The sequence below is a fragment of the Callospermophilus lateralis genome, chromosome 11, assembly GCF_048772815.1.
Source record: "Callospermophilus lateralis isolate mCalLat2 chromosome 11, mCalLat2.hap1, whole genome shotgun sequence".
In the NCBI taxonomy this organism is placed as follows: Eukaryota; Metazoa; Chordata; class Mammalia; order Rodentia; family Sciuridae; genus Callospermophilus; species Callospermophilus lateralis.
This window is the reverse complement of record NC_135315.1, coordinates 22,598,267-22,618,783: the sequence shown is the minus strand read 5'-3', so window position 1 is coordinate 22,618,783 and position 20,517 is coordinate 22,598,267. Positions and strand designations below refer to the sequence as shown.

Sequence of the window (20,517 nt, the reverse complement as noted above, 5' to 3'; positions counted from 1 at the left end):
GCAGATGGCCTGTAAATATTTCTCTCTTTTAGTTCTCTTTGAACCAGCGACCTGAGGATCTGAATATTATTAACCACATCTAGAAGTGTATGTATGCATATATGTATTTGTATGTGTGGCATACATCCAGGAGAGTGGGTTTCTAAAAAATATATTGTGCGAGGCACAGAAGTCCACTCCTTTAATCTCAGTAACTCAATAGGCTAAGGCAGGAGGATCACAAGTTCAAGGCCAGCCTAGGCAACTTAGTGAGATTGTCTTAAAAAAAAAAAAAAGGGCTGAGGATATATTTAGTGGTAAATGTCCCTGGATTCAATCCCCAGTCACATACAATAATAATAATAAAAATAAATTAAAAAGAAATATTCCTGCTGGATGCAGTGGTGTGAGCCCATAGGCCCAGCTCCTTGGGAGTATCATTTAAACCTAGGAGTTCACAATCGGTCTGGGTAACAAAGTGAGACCCCCATCTCAAAAAAACAAGAGGGAGAGAAAGGGAGGTGGTGGTGGGGAGACAGACAGAGAGGCAGGGAGGGAAGGAGGGAGGGAGAGAGAAAGAGAATAAATATTCCTTATAATTTGAAAAGAAGATAAGGAGAAGGAGGAATGGAAAAAAATAATCTGAACTTTTAAAAGGGCATAATAAAATAGGATTTAAAATATATTTAATGTGGTAAAATACATTTAATGTGGACCCTTTCATTTGATCATTTTCTACATCAATGGGATAAATAAATCAGACTTTTTCTTATATATGCTGGTAGAACTAGTACCTTCGGCATTTTAAAAAAAGGCTTTTAATAATAAGGATCATTCAAAAGATGATCTAATATCATAGTGGATTGCACATTAATGTCTTAAAAGATCCCTTACCCCAAATCACCCTAATAAAAAAATTACATAAGGTTTCTAACCTTGGGGTTCAGAAATCTTCTGAAATCTTCCCTCATCCTCTATGATTTTCTTTGCGGGGGGGGGGGGGGGGGAGACTTTTTTTGGACTTTGAATCATGGGTTCTGAACTCCTTCCCTCAGCTCTGGTGCCTGGACAGACATTAAACTCTACTTCCTCTCAGGGTGTTCTTTCAGCTGCTCCAATGCCTTCACTTGGCTACTTACCCTGTTAACACTGACGTTATATGGCCATTCTGATGAGCTATGATGGGGGAAAAAAGGAACTGAAAAGGCTAGTCTGCACAGATCCTCTAGCAGCATTCCTGATAAACAAAATAACCTCTCAGACACAAGTTAGGTGATCATGCCCAGATTCAGTGAACATATGATAATGTTAATCGTTAATGTCTGAGCTTGGTTGGTTGGGACTTTCAGGCTGTTTTGGGATCTGCCATCTATTCTTCACTAACTGCATTTCTCTAATAAGTTAGTGGAGTTTGACAGAAAAATTTGCAGGGGGAATACTGGGGATATCATGCAAATTATCATGTATCGTAAGATAAAACAGAAATGAAAAGGCAAAGTTTGTTTTCATCAAAATAGTTTTAGCTTGATTTCTTCTCATAACTTTTTTTTTATTTTTGTTAAGATTTCCCTTCAGACTGGCAAAGATTCAGGCAGGGTCCCCTAATGGTAAAATTTAGAATTAAAAAAATATTTATTGATGTTTCTTTTTTTTTTTTCTCAAAAATGTTTGATAACCCCAACTAATCATTCAAAATGCAAACTGTAAACACAAAAGAGTAGCAGTTGAGTGTGAGTAGACAGACTATGAACAGGTATGACAGACTGAGCAAAAGTGCAGGAAGGAGGAAGGGAGAAAGGAAGACAGATGCATAAGTGTGATACAGATAGTGACAATTTGAGTGAATAAGTAATCATGTTTGGACCACAGTGATTTCAATGTAGCCATTTAGGAAACCCCTGGGCCAAATACTAAAACACGGCAGGAATGGACAAGCTTTCTTTGTGAGCATGCTCAGCATGTTGGCATAGAAATAGGAAGCACAGAAGCTCTGTAGTCATCTTACAATGGATGGCTACCATTTCTAGGATGCAAATAAATTTTCTTTCTGGTCCCTGGATACATCATTTGTTGTTTTTCCATGCTTCCCTTGACCCTGAAGGATTGTAGTTACTGTTCCAAAATCCCCAAAGAAACCCCTTAACAAAATAAAGAAACCACAGTAGCAGTAACAATGGGTTTGCTGGAATGCCCCCTCCCTCTACATGCCTATGATTTTCTTCTGGGCATGTCCAACGGAAATGGTTAAGTTTTACCAATCCACTTAAAGCCAGCACAAATTTTAGTCCCATGGTCACAGAGCTAGAGTGGATGGGAGTAAGGGTGTGTATGCATATGTATGTGTGGCTCTGGGGATCTGAACACTGCCCTCACTTTGTAATCCTTGTCCAGAACATGGGTTGCTTCCTCTGGAGAGACTCCACGGTAACTCTAGAAGTATCAGTTAAATATTCAGTTCACCAAAGTTGACCACCTCCATTGTCATAGGATGATGCAGCATCTGCAGAAGCGCTGTCTGCTGCCCCCTACTGATGGGGGTGGAGTGACAGGTGCGAAGTAGGCATGGACTTTAATATTGGGTAAATGGGTCTGAAACAAGACAGAAACATTACTAAGATAGAGAACATTGCTTCCGAGAAAAACCACTGAGGGGCTGAATGGACATGAAAGCAGGGCAGAAGATTTGTCCCTTCTATGCTGTTCTAAATAATCAAGTCAACTCATAAATTCTTTTTTTGGTATCAGAAATTGAACCCAAGGGTACTTAACCACTGAGGCACATTCCCAGCCCATTTTGTTTTAAATATTGAGACAGAGTCTTGCTAAGTTGCTCAGGGCCTCACTAAATTGCCAAGGCTGCCTTTGAACTTGCAATCCTCCTGCCTCAGCCTCCCAAATTGCTGGGATTACAGGTGTGTACCACTATGCTCAGCTCAACTCATAACTTTGATACTTTTTTTTTTTTTAAATTGTCACCATTTTATTAGCAGGAGATAGGGGCCGACTGCTTTTGCCCTGTGGTTGGTCAGTAGTCATGGGGAGGCAGAGTGCCTGCTGTATGCCTCAGGCCTTCACTTCCATGCCTGCCTGCTTTCTAGCTTGGGCGTTTAAGTTCACATTTATTCTCAACTGGCAAATTCTGACGCCAAGGGTATTGTGGCAACTGCTCACTTAAGTTTCAGAATACCACTGATCACGGGCTGGGATTGTGGCTCAGTGGCTCACAGGCACGACCCAGGTTCGATTCTCAGCACCACATAAAAATAAAATAAAGATGTTGTGTACACTGAAAACTAAAAAATAAATATTAAAAAAATTCTCTCTAAGAATACCATTGTTCACACTCTTCACAGAATCAGACACCTTTCCACTGAGTTTGATAACTGTTTTTAACAAAACTGGAGATGGATCATGCCTGTAATTCCAGAGACTTGTCTCAGGGTTCAACACCTACTTAAAAAAAAAAAAAAAAAAAAAAAGGACTGAGGATACAGTTGAATGGCAAAACGCTGCTGGGTTCAATCTCCAGTACTTAAATAAATTAAAAACAAAAATCAGAAAAAGGGTTTGATGTTTGATGTAAAGAGGAAAAACAGGCTGAATTTATAAACCCTATTATTTATTTATTTATTTATTTATTTTTAGAGAGAATTTTTTTTTTTAATGTTTATTTTTTAGTTCTCGGCAGACACAACATCTTTGTTTGTATGTGGTGCTGAGGATTGAACCCGGGCCGCACGCATGCCAGGCGAGCGTGCTACCACTTGAGCCACATCCCCAGCTGCAAATCCTATTATTTAACCAAACATCTTATATTAGTTTTTTCCTTTCCTTTAGAACAAAAATCTGGTATGTGCTTCTTCTTCTTCTTTTTTTTTTTTTTGACTCTGGGGATGTGATTAAGCTCGGGACATTACTGGACAAACTGCTGGGAGAAGACCTACTTTATCTCTTCAGTGGGTATTGTTCTACTAAATTTCCATCTGGAGCCACAGGTAAAAACTATCTACCCTTACATTTTCTCTCCATTTTTTTTTCCTCCTTACTAAATGTCCAAATAAATATAAAAATCAGGAGAATCTAAATTTGGAAAAATAAAAATAAAAGAAAATGAAGGAAAATAAAAGAAAGGGCGATGAGAACACCAGAGCTGGAGAGCCATTTTTACCCTGAGTCTCTTGATTCCAGCCCGTGTGATTTGCTGGCAGTCATATAGTTCTATCCGCTCAAGGCTGTGACAGCTCTTCAAGTGCTCCAAGGATGCATCTGTGATTAGTGGGCAGTTGTCCAGCTCAATAACCTCCAGCTGGTCATGGGCGCAGGCCCCATTTCCTAGGTGACGAATTCCATCGTCTGTGATCAGTTCACAGTGAGATAGACTCTGTGGCCAAATAGAACAAAGAAGGATGCTGAAATATTTTCTGGAAGTCGGTTAGCCAGAAACTTGTGTACAATCAGATAGAAGACCTTTTTGGTTTGATTTTGATGATTATGGAACTATCACTAGATCCATGTGTGATAAAATAAAGAATGCAAAATAGAGTTGCATGGGTTCTGCTTTTGGCAACCAAGGACTCATATTTTTGTGTGTGATTCTAAACATATTTAATAAATTCACATAATGACCATGAACTATTTCATAAACAGTTACATAACTTTAAAAATTACCCTCTACCCAAATCAACACTTTTCTTCTCTAGGGGGATAAGCAGATATCAAACTTTTCATATACAAAAATTTCCTGAAATAAAAAAATTGAATATCAAGTGCAGGGGTATAACCCAACAATTAATTAGCTGAAGACAATTTTTACAGCTGTTAGGTATGACCATCTCACATGTAACTCTTCATCAATTTTCCTTAGGTTTCTGAATCTGAGAGACTTGGAATCCTTGGCCCAATTTTGGATATTACCTTTCGACCAAATACACCACAATGAGCCTGGATACGATCAACCAAAATCCTTTCCTCAAAGTAGTACCAAGGAGAACTTCCCCTGTAAAGCCTGATTGGTCCCCATTTTACTTTTTAGGTCTTTCCTAGATCTTTTGGAAGTTGGCAATTTTGAGAAGCATACTCCCATACCAAAAACTGGTAGCCAGACAGTTAAGAGGAAAACAAGAGCTGGATCTTATTTAACTAGAACTACAGTACTTTTTTGTTGTTGTTGTTGTTGTTGTTGTTGTTGGGGTAGGGAGTACCAGGGATTGAACTCAGGGGCACTCAACTACTGAGCCACACACCCCCAGCCCTTTTTTGTATTTTATTCAGAGACAGGGTCTCACTGAGTTGCTTACTGCCTTGATTTTGCTGAGGCTGGATATGACACCTCAGTCTCCCAAGCTGCTGGGATTACAGGCATGAGCCACCACGCCTGGCAGTACTGTTTTGATTAAGCCAAACAAACATATACAACCTTGAAAGTCAAACTCACCAATACTTGCAGTCGAGGACAGTGTATAGAAAGTTGGATTAATGTGCTATCTGTTATCTGAAAGAAACACATGTTTATTTTAGGCATAATTCTAAATAAAACTACAGGTTATACTTCATTCTTACTGTATTTCTATCTAGACATCATCAAATAACAGAATCTTTAGGTTTAAGTCTCATAGACTAACTGAGTCTATTATTTTTTAAAAAAAATACTTGCGAGCGCTCTACCAATGAGCCACAACCCTAGCCCTATCTGAGTCTATTCTGTAAGAACTCCCTAGGCTAGGCTTGAACACATTTAGGCTTCTCTAAAAGCCTTCAACTTTTTTTTTTTTTTTTTTGGTGGTGGTGGTGGTGGTGATGGTACTAGGGATTGAATCTAAGGCCTGTGCATGTTAAGCAAACATCCCAGTATTGAGCTACTATTATCTGAAAGAAACACATGTTTATTTTAGGCAGAATTCTAAATAAAACTATAGGTTATACTTCGTTCTTACTGTATTTCTAGTCTTTTGAAAATTTTATTTTGAGAAAGGATCTTGCTATGTTGTCCAGGCTGACCTTGAATTTGCAATCCCGGGTGTTTCCTGAGTAGCCTGTATTATAGGGGTGTTCCACTGCATCTGGCTCTAGTCTTCATCTTTGGATATTTTTGCTCAAAATTCTGTTTTGTTTTTGAAATGAAATCAAAATGTTGTCCCCTTATTACTTCTATCCACTTCTTGGAACCATCAAAGAAAATAATCAGAAGAAAGTGCTGAACTGGGTGCAGTGGCGCAAGCCTATAATCCCAGCAATTCAGGAGGAGGCTGAGGCAAGACGATTCCAAGTTCAAAGACCGCCTCAGAAACTTAGTGAGGCCTGAGACCTTGTCTCAAATAATAAAATGGCTGGGGATGTGATCAGTGGTAAGGTGCCTCTAGGTTCCATCATCAATACAAAATAAATAAACAAATAACAAAGTACTCCATGAAAAAGAAAAAAATTGAAATCAAAGCATCCTCAAATTTTTGGATAGTTGGCCTATTTTTATTATTAATTTATTTATTTTTGTAGAATCAGGGAATTAACCCAGGGGTGCTCTACCACTTAGCTTTATCCCTGGTTCTTTTTTATTTTTAATTTTGAGACAGGATCTTGCTAAGTTGCTGAGGCTGGTCTTGAACTTTGTAGATTCCTGCCACAGTCTTCCAAGACACTGGGATCACAGGTGAGACCCACCTGACCTGCTTGATATTTGGCCTCATTTTAATAAGGCACACTATAACTCAGAATTGATAACATGGATGTTAGTTATGTTATCAAGGGAGGCAGATAGGCACTGCTAGGATCAGGGTAAACTATGTATATTCAGGGAGGAAGAATGGCTTTTTTTAGTTATCACAGGAATGAAAGCAAATCAGTGCTTCTTTTCAAATTCATCTTCAATTCTTTTAAGAAATTGTGGATGGAGCGGGTCCATTTAGAAGGACTATCTCTGGAAAGGACATAGAAGACATTCAGGTGTGTATAAGAGATAAACAGAGGCTGGATGCTGTGGTGCATGTCTGTAATCTCAGCAATTTGGAAAGCTGAGGCAGAAGGATCACCAATTTGAGGCCAGTCTCAGCAATTTAGTGAGACCCAGTCTCCAAAAACAAAACAAAACAAACAAATAAACAAAGGGCTGGGGAATGTTGTTCTGTAATTAAAAAAGTATTTTTCTTTCTTTATTTTATTTTTGGGGATACTGAGGATTGAACCCAGGGGCACTTTTACCATTGAACTACATTCCGATCTTTTTTTTTTTTTTTTAAATTGTTGCTGAGGCTGGGCTGCCCTTGAACTTGGAATTGTCATGCCTCATATTCCTGAATCAGTGGGATTACAGGTGTACGTTGCTGCATCCAGCTTTATTTATTTATTTTTAAATGTGGTTTGGCTATGTTTTCCAGGCTGACACAAACTCTTAGGCTCAAGAGATCCTTCTGCCCCTTGAGTAGCTGGAACTACCGTAGTGCACCACCACACCTGGCAACAGAAAATACCTTAACAGCTTTATGGCCTGAAAGGCGTCCTTTCTAATGGTGACATGATTGATGGAATGTATTTTCATAGTTCTTTAACACCTATGCCATAAGCACTTCTGCCTAGTGTGCCTAGAAGACACATCAATAAATGAAGAATCAGTAGGGCTGCCAGGTATTTCAGTGTCCTATATTAGGGTAGGGAATGGACATTCTGATGTGCATGTATTATGTAATTAGTTTCTATCACACTGTATTTATGAATATAAATCCACAATCTTACCTGAACACATTCTTCCAGGTCCATCTTTTCAAGCTCATGGCAATTCTACAAAGTATAAAACCAAACAATACAATACAAGCATTTTAAACAAGGGAAAACTTTAAGGCCAGAAAAACTGAAAGTTTATATTAAATATACTGATGAAATCTTAGTTTTTCAGAATTGGTATCATTCTAATGTCACTTTCTATTTTATTTCATTAATTACACATTTTATGCTTTGATCATAGTGAAATATCTCACTTATCCCACATTTAAATATTTATTATCTTAAACTTTCAAGGGAATAAATTTACCGAACAGTAACACTGGGCCAATATAGAGATATTTTCAATCATAAATAATTTAATAAATACTGTTTCTTGGGAAGAGAGGAAGCAAGCTTAACTCTGGTTAAGTGTCCTGGCTTTCACCCAACTCCATTGATCTACCTGAAAGCAAATGACCTCCCCCTTGTTCTATAACATTGGTCAAAGTCAGTATAATTTTAAATGATATTATTATATACTGATTTATAAACCATTCCAAGTCAAATCTTCAGAATACAGAAAATAATTAAAGCTTCTCCATTTAAAAAACAGGCTTCCAACACTGCTTTCACCTACTAGTCACATATCAAATAACAAGTTTCTTTCAGCTGCTTAATTTATCATCTTATGAAACTGTGGAGAACTTTAGTTTCATGGAGGAGTGTCATGCTCCCCAGTGTATGTCTGAATTTCCAGAACAGTTTGTTTTCTTACTGTTATCAACAGGTCTGTAGCTGTAGCATGAGAATGCTCAGGAAGACTAGCTAAAGAAGAAGGCCCCCTTCTCACACACCTAATTCTGCCATGCTACATTTCCCTTGCTGCTTGTTCTTCTGAAATAAAAATACCCAACAAAACATAAGAAAATAAACCTATGAAACCTGGAGAAAACACTTACTCTGGCTAGAGTGGTAAAGCCCACATCTGTTAATTGAGAACATCTTGCCACTTCTAATATTCTGTTAAAAAAAAAAAAAAACACCAAAAAAGTGGAAGTCAAGCTATTGGTCCCTAAAAATTGGTTTTATTAAAACAAAATTTAAGAAAACAATTTACTATTCTCTAAGGATTTCATAATATAGAGAGACATTAATAGCTAAGCAAGTCTATATAAAGATCTTGCTATTTATTGTTGTGGAGTCATCATAAAGTGGTCCTATAAATACCACATTTCAGGGTGATGCAATCAAAGAACACAGAGGAATAAAATTGAAGCTTGTAGTTATGCCAAAATGCATTAAAAGCCTTCTTGATGGCATACTGCTTACCCCCAGAGGGCAGCCTGCTCCTAGAAAACAAAGGAAATGGCGATAAATATTCTATATTATTTAATCTGTTACTGAAGTAAGATTTTCTTTCCGTTTTACATGTGGGTTCACTCAGATTTCAATACGTTTTAAAAAATGTAATGAAGGGACTGTTTAATTACAGGTCTGTCCCAAATATGAAAATCCATACTTAGAAAGCTTTCTGCTTCCTCCCATAGGCTCCCAAGGGAACCCAGTGAAAAGGGAAGCTGGGTGGCAGCTACTCTCCTATTTAGCAACTGTTACACACCAACCTAAACACCAATTAAAGGCTTGGGAATCAAAAGTAGAAATGAATGCTGTATCCAATGAGAGAGCAACTAACTGAAACACATTTTGTGATGGTCACATTTGACAGCCTTTCCAGGCTAATGATATAATGAGGTTATATTAGAGGGAGGATGGAGCTGAATACCCCTTGCTTTAATACAGGAAAGGATAGTGTTTAATATTTTAGAGATAGGTCTTCCCTATCTGCTAAGAAGTACTCTGTTTTAGACTTCTGATATTATTGATTTTGACCAAAACAAATCTATCATCTATGAAGGAATTTTGATACTGAAAGCAAAATGTTCACCAGATAAAAAAGTTTTTTAAAAATTTCATTGCTTTTCAATGATTATTATGTGTAAGAAAAGTAGTTTCATGGGCTCTGGAGGCAGACTGCCTGGCTTTGAATCCTTGCTCCTACACTTACTGGCTGTGACACCCTAAGCAGGTACTTAACTTTTGGGGGCTTGGTTTTCTCATTTACAATGTGATGATAACAATACTGATTATATGATGTTATGAAGATTAAATGAATTAACATTTGTAAAGTACCTAAAACAATGCTTAACTTCTAAGTATTATATAGGTAATATTTAAAACAAAACCAAAACCAAAAAGGTATATGGGGATCATCTCCATTCATTACAAGATTCTCATGTGCTCTTTACAAAATCAATAAGGATTTTATACTATCTTACATACTAATACAGAATTCTTAGTAGATAACCAGCCAATCCCATATATGAGCAAAGAGAAGGAGCCACAGGAAAAATAAGGCTGTTCTAAAAGACTGTCAACACAAAAAGTTCCTCTTGTAAAGCTGTTTCTTCTTTTTGAATACCGTCTGCTATGTACCTGGCATCATAACTACAATATAAATGACCCGAGAGTGAGCCTTTAAAATTATCTTTGAGAAAAAATTATATAAAGCATTAAAGAAAATATCCTTATTTCATTAAAAACATTTTTTAGATGTTGACGAACCTTTATTTTTTATTCATTTATTTACATGTGGTCCTGAGAGTTGAACCCAGTGTCTTACACATGATAGGCAAGCACTCTACCATTGAGCCACAACCCAGCACCTTATTTCATTTACTTACTTACTTACTTATTTATTTTTATGTGGTGCTGAGGATTGAACCCAGGGCCTCTCATGTGCTAGGTGAGTGTGCTACCACTGAGCCACAATCCCAGCCCCCTTATTTCATTCTTAAGTAATGAAATAAATGCTTTTTTTCTTTTCTTTTCTAGTATGAATAGCAAGTAGAATTTTGGAACCGTTGTTTCTTGGTTCATGTCAATTACACATAATGAAGTACAAAGCAAGTAGGTGGGCATCAAAAAGAACAATGATTTGTAGTGTCTATCTTAAAATTTCCAAGTTCCAAAGAATAAATGAGTGAAGTAGACTTTTGTTCTTTTTCCTTGATTTTTTTGCACTAGAGAAGAAATGTTTACCTAAGTCGAGGGCAGTTCTGACCTAGAGCATTCAGGATGGCATCTGTGATGTTGGAGCAGCCAGAGGCACAGAGGGACTGTAACTTATGGCACCCTCTGCAAATAGTAATGAGACCTTCATCTGTGATTTGCTAAAAAAAAAAAGGGGGAAAAAAAAAACCACAGGTATTAGTAATTTAGCAGACGAAAAATAAGGAAAAAATAACATCTCCGTGAAAACAACACTAAAAAGAAATCTAGGCAGGTTTGATATTAATCAGATAGTAAACCTAAAAGAAAACGAACACACTTTGTTTCTTCTTTCTAGTTCCTTTTGATTTAGTTGCAAGAGAATCTGGGTTTGCTTTTGGTATAAAGGCAAGAAGCTATAATGGGATTCTTTTAACAATAAGAATGGAAATAAGCATGGGGTAAATTCAATTAAATGATTTTAAAATCTAGAAAACAGACAAGAACTGCAGTATTTGAATAGTATAAACATATTTATTTACAAGTTCAAACTGAAACTGGTTGGTGGAAAGAATAAAACTGTGGCTTGGTATAGTGGCACAGGCTTGTAATATCAATGACACAGGAGGCAGCTAAGGTAGGAGATTGCAAATTTGAGGTCAGTTTTAGTAACTTAGGGAGATCCTGTCTCAAAATGAAAAAAAAGCTGGGCACGATGGGTCGGGAGACTGAGACAGGAGGATTGTAAGTTCAAAGCCAGCCTCAGCAATGGCGAGGCTTTTAGCAACTCAGTGAACCCTGTCTTTAAATAAAATACAAAAATAGGGCTGGGGATATGGCTCAGTGGTTGAGTGCCCCTGAGTTCAATCACCAGTTCCAAAAAGATAAAAAATAATAATGAAATAATAATGATAATAATAATAATAATGAAATGCCTGGAAAAAAAAATAAAACCTAAAAAATGCTGGGGATATAGCTCAGTTGAAAAATGCCCCATGGGGCTGGGGATGTGGCTCAAGCGGTAGCACGCTCGCCTGGCATACGTGCAGCCCGGGTTCGATCCTCAGCACCACATACAAACAAAGATGTTGTGTCCGCCGAAAACTAAAAAATAAACATTAAAATATTCTCTCTCTCTCTCTTTTAAAAAAAAGGAAAGAAAGAAAGAAAGAAAAATGCCCCTAGGTTCAATCCCCAGTACCCAAAACAAACAAGCAAAAACAAAACACCCGTGGATAGTTGCTATCTCAAAACAGCATCCATTTTGCTGTTTGAATATTAAAATATGAAGAACATCCTAATTAATGGCGACAAATAGTTGTTTAAATCAGATATAATCTTACATTATTTAAAAATTATTTTATCTCAAATTACTTAAAATGAAAAAAAAATACACATTTAAGGATATCATAATAAAAAAGTTACATATAAACATCTAACATAATAGAGTTTATCAGCACTTCAATTTGTCTGGCTAGATTCACTAACTGTATAGGCCTAAAAGTAAAGCTCCATGGCCATCACTATTTAATCAAGCAATGTTGTTAAGTAGCAAGGACAATAGCAACAAGTAACAAAAATAAAAACTCAACTTTTAATAGCCATTGTTTAAATAAGCATCTTCTTAATATCATGCAAACAAAAAAAAAATACAGATAAAAAATCTGGATGTTGCTAGGCCTGGTGGCACATGCCTTTAATTTCAGAGACTCAGAAGCTAGAGGCAAGAGGATTCCAAGTTCAAGGCCAGCTTAGGCAATTTTGTGAGATACTGTCTCAAAATAAAAATATAAAAATTCAAGCAACTGGGGAGACTGGGGCAGGAGGATTGAAAATTTAAGGCCAGCTTGGGCAAGTTTGCATGTCCAACTTAATGAGATCCTGTCTCAAAAAAAGGTTGGGGATATAGCTCAGTGGTAAAGCATCCCTGGATTCAATCTCCAGTAGAAAGGAAAAAAAAAAAAAAAGATGCCCAGGCAAATACATGATTTGTTATCAGTATAAAATAATGAGGTCCTGGGGCTGGGGTTGTGGCTCAGTGGCAGAGTGCTTGCTTTGCACGTGTGCGCATTGGGTTCAATCCTCAGCACCACATAAAAATAAAGATTTTTAAAAAATAATGAAGTCTACATATGGGTGAAAGTACTCAAAAAAGCACTACACAAATGATATGCTGCATCATTATTACTAGATAAACAAGAATCAAACATGTAGATTCAGCAGGACAATGAAATTTGTGCCACACAATATTATAGAAAAAGTATTGGGGGCTGGGGATGTGGCTCAAGTGGTGGCGCGCTCGCCTGGCATCCGTGTGGCCCGGGTTCGATCCTCAGCACCACATACAAGCAAGGATGTTGTATCCACCGAAAACTAGAGAGATAGATATTAAAAAAATTCTCTCTCTCTCTCTCTCTTAAAAAAAAAAAAAAAGAAAAAGTATTGTAGGATTGTGCTGCCTTTTCCTTCTTATGTTTTATAGTCTAACTGGATGCAATGGTATATGCCCATAGACTCAGCCAAACAAGTCTGATTGAGGTAGGAGCATTGATTGTCTGAGCCAAAGTGAGGCCATCTCTTAAAAGAAAAAAGCTTATAGGACAGTACTGTGGAAAATCACATTGCCTGTACTTCAATTAAATTTAAAAAAAATTTTTTTTTAGTACTGAGGATTGAACTCAGGGGCACTCAACCACTGAGCCACATCCCCAGCCCTATTTTGTATTTTATTTAGAGACAGGGTCTCACTGAGTTGCTTAGTGCCTTGCTGTTGCCAAGGATAGCTTTGACCTTGCCATCCTACTGCCTCAGCCTCCCAAGCTGCTGCGATTACAGGCTTGTGCCACTGCGCCTGGCTTAATTAAAAATTTAAAAATTGTAAAATTTGTGGGGCTGCGGCTGTAGCTCAGCAGCAGACTGCATGCCTAACACTCATGTGTGAGGCAGGGGTTCAATCCTCTGCACCACATAAAAATGAACAAACAAGGCTGGGGTCAGAGGTAGAGGACTTGCCTAGTATGTGTGAGGCACTGGGTTTGATTCTCAGCACCACATATAAATAAATGAATAAAATAAAGGTCCATCAACTTCTAAGAAAAAAAAGAACAAATAAAATAAATGTATGCTATCCATCTACAACCTCAAAAATAAAAAAAATTTAAAATATTATTGGACACTTAAAAAAATGGTAAGATTTGCCAGGTGTGGTGGCACTGTAATCTCAGTGACTTGGGAAGCTGAAGCAGGAGGATCACAAATTCAAAGCTAAGCCCTAAGCACTTTAGTGAGACCCTGTCTCAAAATTTAAAAATAGTGGTTACGAGTTGGGGCAGTTTCGTACGCCTGTAATCCCAGCAACTTGGGAGGCTGAGACAGGAGGATCTAAGTTCAAAGCCAGCCTCAGCAATGGCGAGGAACTAAGCAACTCAGTGAGACCCTATCTCTAATAAAATACAAAATAAGGCTGGGGATGTGGCTCAGTGGCTGAGTTCAATCCCTGGTACCAAAAAAAAAAAAAAAAAAAGATTAAGCACCCCTGGGTTCAATCACCAGTAATAAATTAATAGTAAAATTTATCCAACTATTATTACTACTACTACTATTACTAGGTATTGAACCAAGGGGTGCTTAACCACTAAGCCATATCTCCACCCTCTTTTGAGCCTGGCTTTGAACTTGTGATCCTCCTGCCTGAGACTCCCCAGTCACTGTGCTTGGCCCAACTTTTGTTTCCAAATATGCCAAGAAAGGTTAAAAAAATCAAAGATTGTACTTTAGTCATGTTTTGGTCACAACAGACAGTTTTCTTCTAGAACTCTAAAATGACAGTACCATGTTTATAACTGTTGTGCATAGTCTTTCAGGGTAAACATTTTAGCTTTATAAATGAACTTAGGCAAATTTTGGAGGTCAGCAACTATGATTATCAGAATGACCCACACACACTATAAATGGTCAAAATTAAGCTTCTGAAGTTGGCTTCAAACTTGCCACTCTCCTGCCTCAGCTTCCCAAGTCACCATTCCAGGAAGATGGTCAGAATTAAAAGAAGGAAAGCTGGTGTGGTTGTGCATGCCTCTAGTCTGAGCATTTGGGAGGATGAGGTGGGAAGATCACTTGGGCTCAGGAGTTCAAGACTGGCTTGGACAACACAGTAAGACCCCACTCAAAACAAAACAAGGCAGGGGTATCATTCTTTTAATTTGATTTTCAGGAGCTAACTAGATCATCATCAGTACCATTCCTCAAAGACGGAAGAGTGGGTAACTTAAACTGCATAAAAAGTAGTCTTTTACACATCACATAAATAAAACAACCACTATGCTTTCCAGTTCCAGGTGGAGGAGAGGATATAACAAGCAGAAGCACATACTAGGAAAGCCCTTATCAACTTCTTTCTTTGCTATGAGGGGCTTCTATTCCAAGGTAACATACATGTGTAATTTTTTAGGCAAGAGATATTATTGTCAATATTCTAGGTCCCTGAATAATTTCAGCAATTATTTGAGTAAAATTTAGGCATTTTGGGGTAGACACAAAAAGGCTGATAGTCTGAACAAGCCAAAGTGCTAAATATAGACATTACCTGAAAATTATTTAAAGGGTACATACTGATTGCCAACTTTTATTTTTTATTTTTTCCTGGTACTAGATATTGAATATGGGGGCACTTATCACTTAGGTACATCTCCAGCCCTTTTTATTTTAAGACAGGGTCTCACTATATTGTCCAGGCTGACTCAAACTTGCAATACTCTTGCTTCAGCCTCCTGAGTAGCTGGAATTACAGGTCTGTGCCACTGCATCCAGCTTGCTTGTCAGTTTTAGGTTAGTGTTTTCTCATACTTGTAACCCATTAATACATAATAATTGGTTATAAAGTGCTACTGCAATTTTAAATACTGAAGTTTATTTTTAAGAATAAATAATTTGGGGGCTGCAATTGTAGCTCAGTGACAGAACACTTGCCTAGCATGTGTGAGGCACTGGGTTCAATCCTCAGCACCACATAAAAATAAGTAAATAAAATAAAGGTATTGGGCTGGGGATGTGGCTCAAGCGGTAGCACACTTGCCTGGCATGTGTGCGACCCAGGTTCGATCCTCAGCACCACATACAAACAAAGACGTTGTGTCTGCCGAAAACTAAACAATAAATATTAAAAAAATTCTTTAAAAAAATAAAATAAAGGTATTGTGTCCATTTACAACTAAAAAATACAAATAAATAAAAATATATATTTTTAAAAGAATACATAGTTTTTCTTAAATAGATAAGAGTCCTCTTTGTGTTTACTGTATCCCTTAAGTGGTAATGGAAAAGTCACTGGTCTTGATGAAACTCTTTTTTTTTTTAAAGAAAGAGTGAGAGAGAGGAGAGAGAGGGAGAGAGAATTTTAATATTTATTTTTTAGTATTTGGCGGACACAACATCTTTGTCCGTATGTGGTGCTGAGGATTGAACCCGGGCCGCACGCATACCAGGCGAGCGCGCTACCGCTTGAGCCACATCCCCAGCCCCACTGATGAAATTCTTAACAACAGTACTGAAAGGAATTATTAACACTGAAGCATTGTAGGAATGGATGCTTACTAAGCAAGTCTGTAAGTTCAAAGTCACCAGTTCAGGGCAGTGTGCACCTATGTACTTGAGAGCTTCATCTTCCAGCTAAAAAGATTAAAAAATATGAAAAAATTATTATTACAATGTTTCAAAGGAGAAAGACTTAAGAATGTATACATTCATCAAATCATTCTCAGTATAGCCACCCAAGTTCCAAAAGAACAATCAACCAGAAATAAAAAATTATGTTCACATAACAAAGTAATTCCTACTATTAGCAGGGTTATCACTATTTTAAAAAATCAGTTCCTACCACATAAAATTCATGTTATTATCATCAAACCAAGGAAAAGATGACATAAACATTGCTTAGTATTTATGGATTTTACTTCTGATAAGTTAAATGTACTTCATAGTACTTTGCAGAGGGATTATTAAGCTAAAATGATTTTCACACTTCAATACCACCTATGAAGATTTTTTAAAACAAATTTTGGGGACAGAGAGCCAAGAAAGGAATCCATCATGTTTATCTGTTCCTGGAAGATCAGTGGCATGCTTACAGTGCTGAGAACAGATGGTAAGTAATTGATCATAATGATGCATTCCAATCAATATTTTTCAGGATTCCATAAATAACTAGAAGCTCAAGCTTGTTGTTTTAAGGCAGTCATACATCCAAAGCTCAATTTCGAACAACAAAATTCCTCCTATCATGGTAAGAGAAGGAGGGAATTTTTAATGGAATCCAAAGTATGGATTTCATACCATTAATAAAATAAGATAGAGACTAGCCCTACTTTATCAATCATATTTAAATCCACTTTTCTTTTCTTTCCCTTTTGAAATAAGGTCTCAAACTCTATTTTCCTGCCTCAGCCTCCCAAGCAGCTGGGATTACAGGCATGTGCCACCAAACCTGGCTTAAATTCACTCCTGATCATTAGGTGCTATTTGGTCAATTCCTTTCCTCACTCTGAAAAAATATGATTGTTTTTAAAAAGTTTTTTTTTTTTTTTGGGGGGGGGTGATATTGGGCAAAAATCCCTGGGGCACTGTACCTACTGAGTTATATCACCTTATCACCTGCCTTTTTCATTTTTCTTTTGAGACAGGGTCTCACTAAATTGCCTAGGGTGGCCTCAAATTTTCAGCTTCCCCTATCTCAGCCTCCCAAGTAGCTGGGATTACAGCTGAGTGCCACTGTGCCTGGCAAGGCTGTACTTTTTCTTTTTTCCTTTTGGTGGTACTGGGAATTGAACCCAGAGCCTTATGCATGCGAGGCAAGCAAGCTGCCACTGAACTACATTCACAGTCCCAAGACTAGAAAATCTTTAATGACAAAATATGTTGGATTTGTGATGTGACTGGGAGGATAAGTGTCAATACTATAAAACACAGGTTACTGCATACTTGGCATATTTAAAAACAACTCCTGATGATTAAACAAGAGAAAATTTCCAGGACTGTCTTATTTGCCTATCCAGTTTGAAGTATTGGCAGTAAAGAAACTTTCTTTTTGGTACAGGTTAAGCTGCATGAAACCCTTCTTGTCTATGGCATACCTTCCTTCAGTGTTACTTTGCCGCCCCACTCTGTCCTTCTCGAAATTTATCTTTGGTCAGATGTTAAATCCTCTCATTCTAAGGAAAACACTTTATCCTTGATAAGCAAATATCTTTGGGTCAAAAATACACAAAACTGGGGCTGGGGTTGTGGCTCAGTGTTAGAGCGCTTGCCTGGCATGTGTGAGGCACTGGGATCAATTCTTAGCACCACATAAAAATAAGTAAATAAAATAAAGGTCCATCGACAACTAAAAATATATGTATATATTACAAAAAAAGACATACAACACAACTCACATTTCCCTCCAGACAAACATCTTGGTGATGACTACAAAAAGCTCATGGTTCCTCTGATTTTCATAAGCATTACATGGAGTATTACCTGTGTGCAGCCTTTTAAGAATAAGGCCTTGAGACCCCCACAGCCTCTTACTAGTGCTTGAATGCCATCCTTGGTTACTTGATCACACCAGGAAATGTTCAACTGCTCCAACAGTGGACACCCCTCACTTAGGATAAAACAAAATGAGACAAGTGTATCACTACATCCAATTTCAAAGATACTGGTCTCATTTTTGCAATGTTCATGTGGGACTTTACCACCAGCAGGGCCATCTCAAGTCCAGCTTAAACAACTACAAAGCACAGTATAGTTTTTCAACTATAGACAGGATATGGAAATTAACTTGTTCAAATTTATAGAGTAATTAAAAGTTCAGATTCAAACCCAGATTCTCCATCAAGTATTAATGAGAACTTTTAAAGTTTTAGTTAAAAATAATTACAAAGGCTCTGTATATTTCCTTATTTGGGACATTTCTAGAATATTGTTTCTGCAGACTAAAGTTAGGGTATACTGTACTGAATTTCTGTGATTAAAATATTAGTTTCCTCTCGATCTCTTCCACTTGTATCAGTTTAGTTTCATATTTGGAACATGAAAAAATTGAAAATATTCTTCAGAAACACTGAACACCACCTAACTTTTACAGAAGTTTGTCTCCTTCCAGACCCCTCACTCCCCCACCGCTCCCATGCTAGGGATTGAACTCAGGGCTTCACACAAGTTACATAAGTATTCTACCATTGAGTCGTGTATCTCTAGCCCATTATCTTTTAAATACTCCTGCCTACCAAAAAGATCCAGAAAATAAAGACAGGAGATCCAGGTTTGAGTTCATTTTCAACATTAATAATTTGACCCCATACAAGTCACTTTAGGAAGCCTATTTATCTAAACCTCTTGGTCCAAGATAAGCCACAGCTTTTTCTATGTTCTTCCAAAATTGAGGTACTCACTCCTATCATAAACTTACTACACAGTAATATGATACATGTTTAGTGCTCAGTCTTTTCTCCGATTTGACTGAGCAACAACAATAAAACTAAATAAAATAAAATAAAATAAATAAAATAAAAACTAAATAAGTTTCCTCTCATGGAAGCATTAACAGTCCCTGGCATTTGACAACTTTATGTTTTTGTTTTTTTTTCCTTAAAACTGTAGATGTCTATTCTATATACTTCATAAGGCTTTCAAGAAAATGATATCATTTACATGAAAACATTTTAGAAATATTGTCACATTCATTACCCTACCTGGTAAATAGTCTTGAATATGTTTGCTGCTCAATATTCACAAAGAAAGTCTAAAAGGAGTCACATTTTTATTTTTGCAGTACTAGAAATTGAACTCAGGGACACTCTACCAGTGAGCTATACCCCTGGTCCTCTTAATTTTTCTATTTTGAGACAGGTCTCACTAAGTTGCTAAGCCTGTCCTCCATCTTGCAATCCTCCTGCCTTAGCTTCCTAAGTAGCTGGGATTATAGGTATGTGCTATAGCACCTGGGACTAGCTTATCTTATTTTGAAGACAGGGTCTTACAAAGTTGCCCAGTCTGACTTTGAACTTGCTATGCTCCTGCCTCAGCCTTCTAAGTAGGTGTGACTATAGGTGTACACCACCATGCTTGCCTTGAAGTTATTTTTATAACATAGAAACTGTTGACTATCAGCAGCACAACTTTTTATAGTTCTGCTTAATATAATCTTGGTGGATCCTAATAATAATGCTATGAGATAATGAGGAAAAGCTCAGAAGGACTGTGTTCAAACAAAGTACCTGGAAAATAATCCTATCTCTAGAACCATATTTTAATCATTAAGCTAAAATAACAGGCCATTTTCTTTTCTTTTTTTGAAAGTAAGTCTTTATAAAAATCTAATAATTCATGTATAAACTATACTGTGCTCCTCTATTTAGAAATCCTAGTTATCCCTAGTCATTTCACTTGAATAGCTCCTGTAATTATAATTTGGGAAAAGTGGTAAAATAAAAGGCCTATTTAGAACTATAGTATATATGACTAAAACATAGTTACCTTCAATTCAAAATTCATTTCAGTTATTTTAAAGAAATTATTATTAATGGACATGCTTATTTATAAGAAATTTACCTCAGAGCTTTGAGAGACATGTTTGTTATTGATGTACAGGAAGCCAAGTCAAGATGCCTGAGTTTGGAACAGAACTTGCTAAGGCTAGTACATGTACTGAAAATGGAGAGAGGAGAAAATAATGAATAAATAAGAACACATCTTTACTATATCATACATGTTTCTCAGTAAATATGTGTGTGTATACACATGCACGTGTGTGTATGATAT

General features: G+C 37.1%; 1 protein-coding gene across 3 annotated transcripts in view; it reads right to left on the bottom strand.

Moving 5' to 3' along the window:
* Positions 1-1,477: 1,477 nt before the first annotated feature.
* The window catches only part of Fbxl20 (F-box and leucine rich repeat protein 20), a 108,622-nt gene continuing 89,582 nt past the window's right edge, over positions 1,478-20,517 (bottom strand). For 2 of the 3 annotated variants that reach the window (XM_076869795.1, XM_076869796.1), the window contains exons 7-15: positions 20,308-20,403; positions 18,232-18,358; positions 16,312-16,386; positions 10,771-10,901; positions 8,631-8,691; positions 7,705-7,749; positions 5,414-5,470; positions 4,148-4,360; positions 1,478-2,568 (exon numbers count right to left, since the gene is read on the bottom strand). In XM_076869795.1, the coding sequence (XP_076725910.1) occupies positions 2,461-2,568; positions 4,148-4,360; positions 5,414-5,470; positions 7,705-7,749; positions 8,631-8,691; positions 10,771-10,901; positions 16,312-16,386; positions 18,232-18,358; positions 20,308-20,403 (913 nt within the window). In that variant the 3' untranslated portion in view covers positions 1,478-2,460. The remainder of the gene's footprint in view (positions 2,569-4,147; positions 4,361-5,413; positions 5,471-7,704; positions 7,750-8,630; positions 8,692-10,770; positions 10,902-16,311; positions 16,387-18,231; positions 18,359-20,307; positions 20,404-20,517) is intronic. The other variant, XM_076869797.1, reaches the window with a different exon arrangement.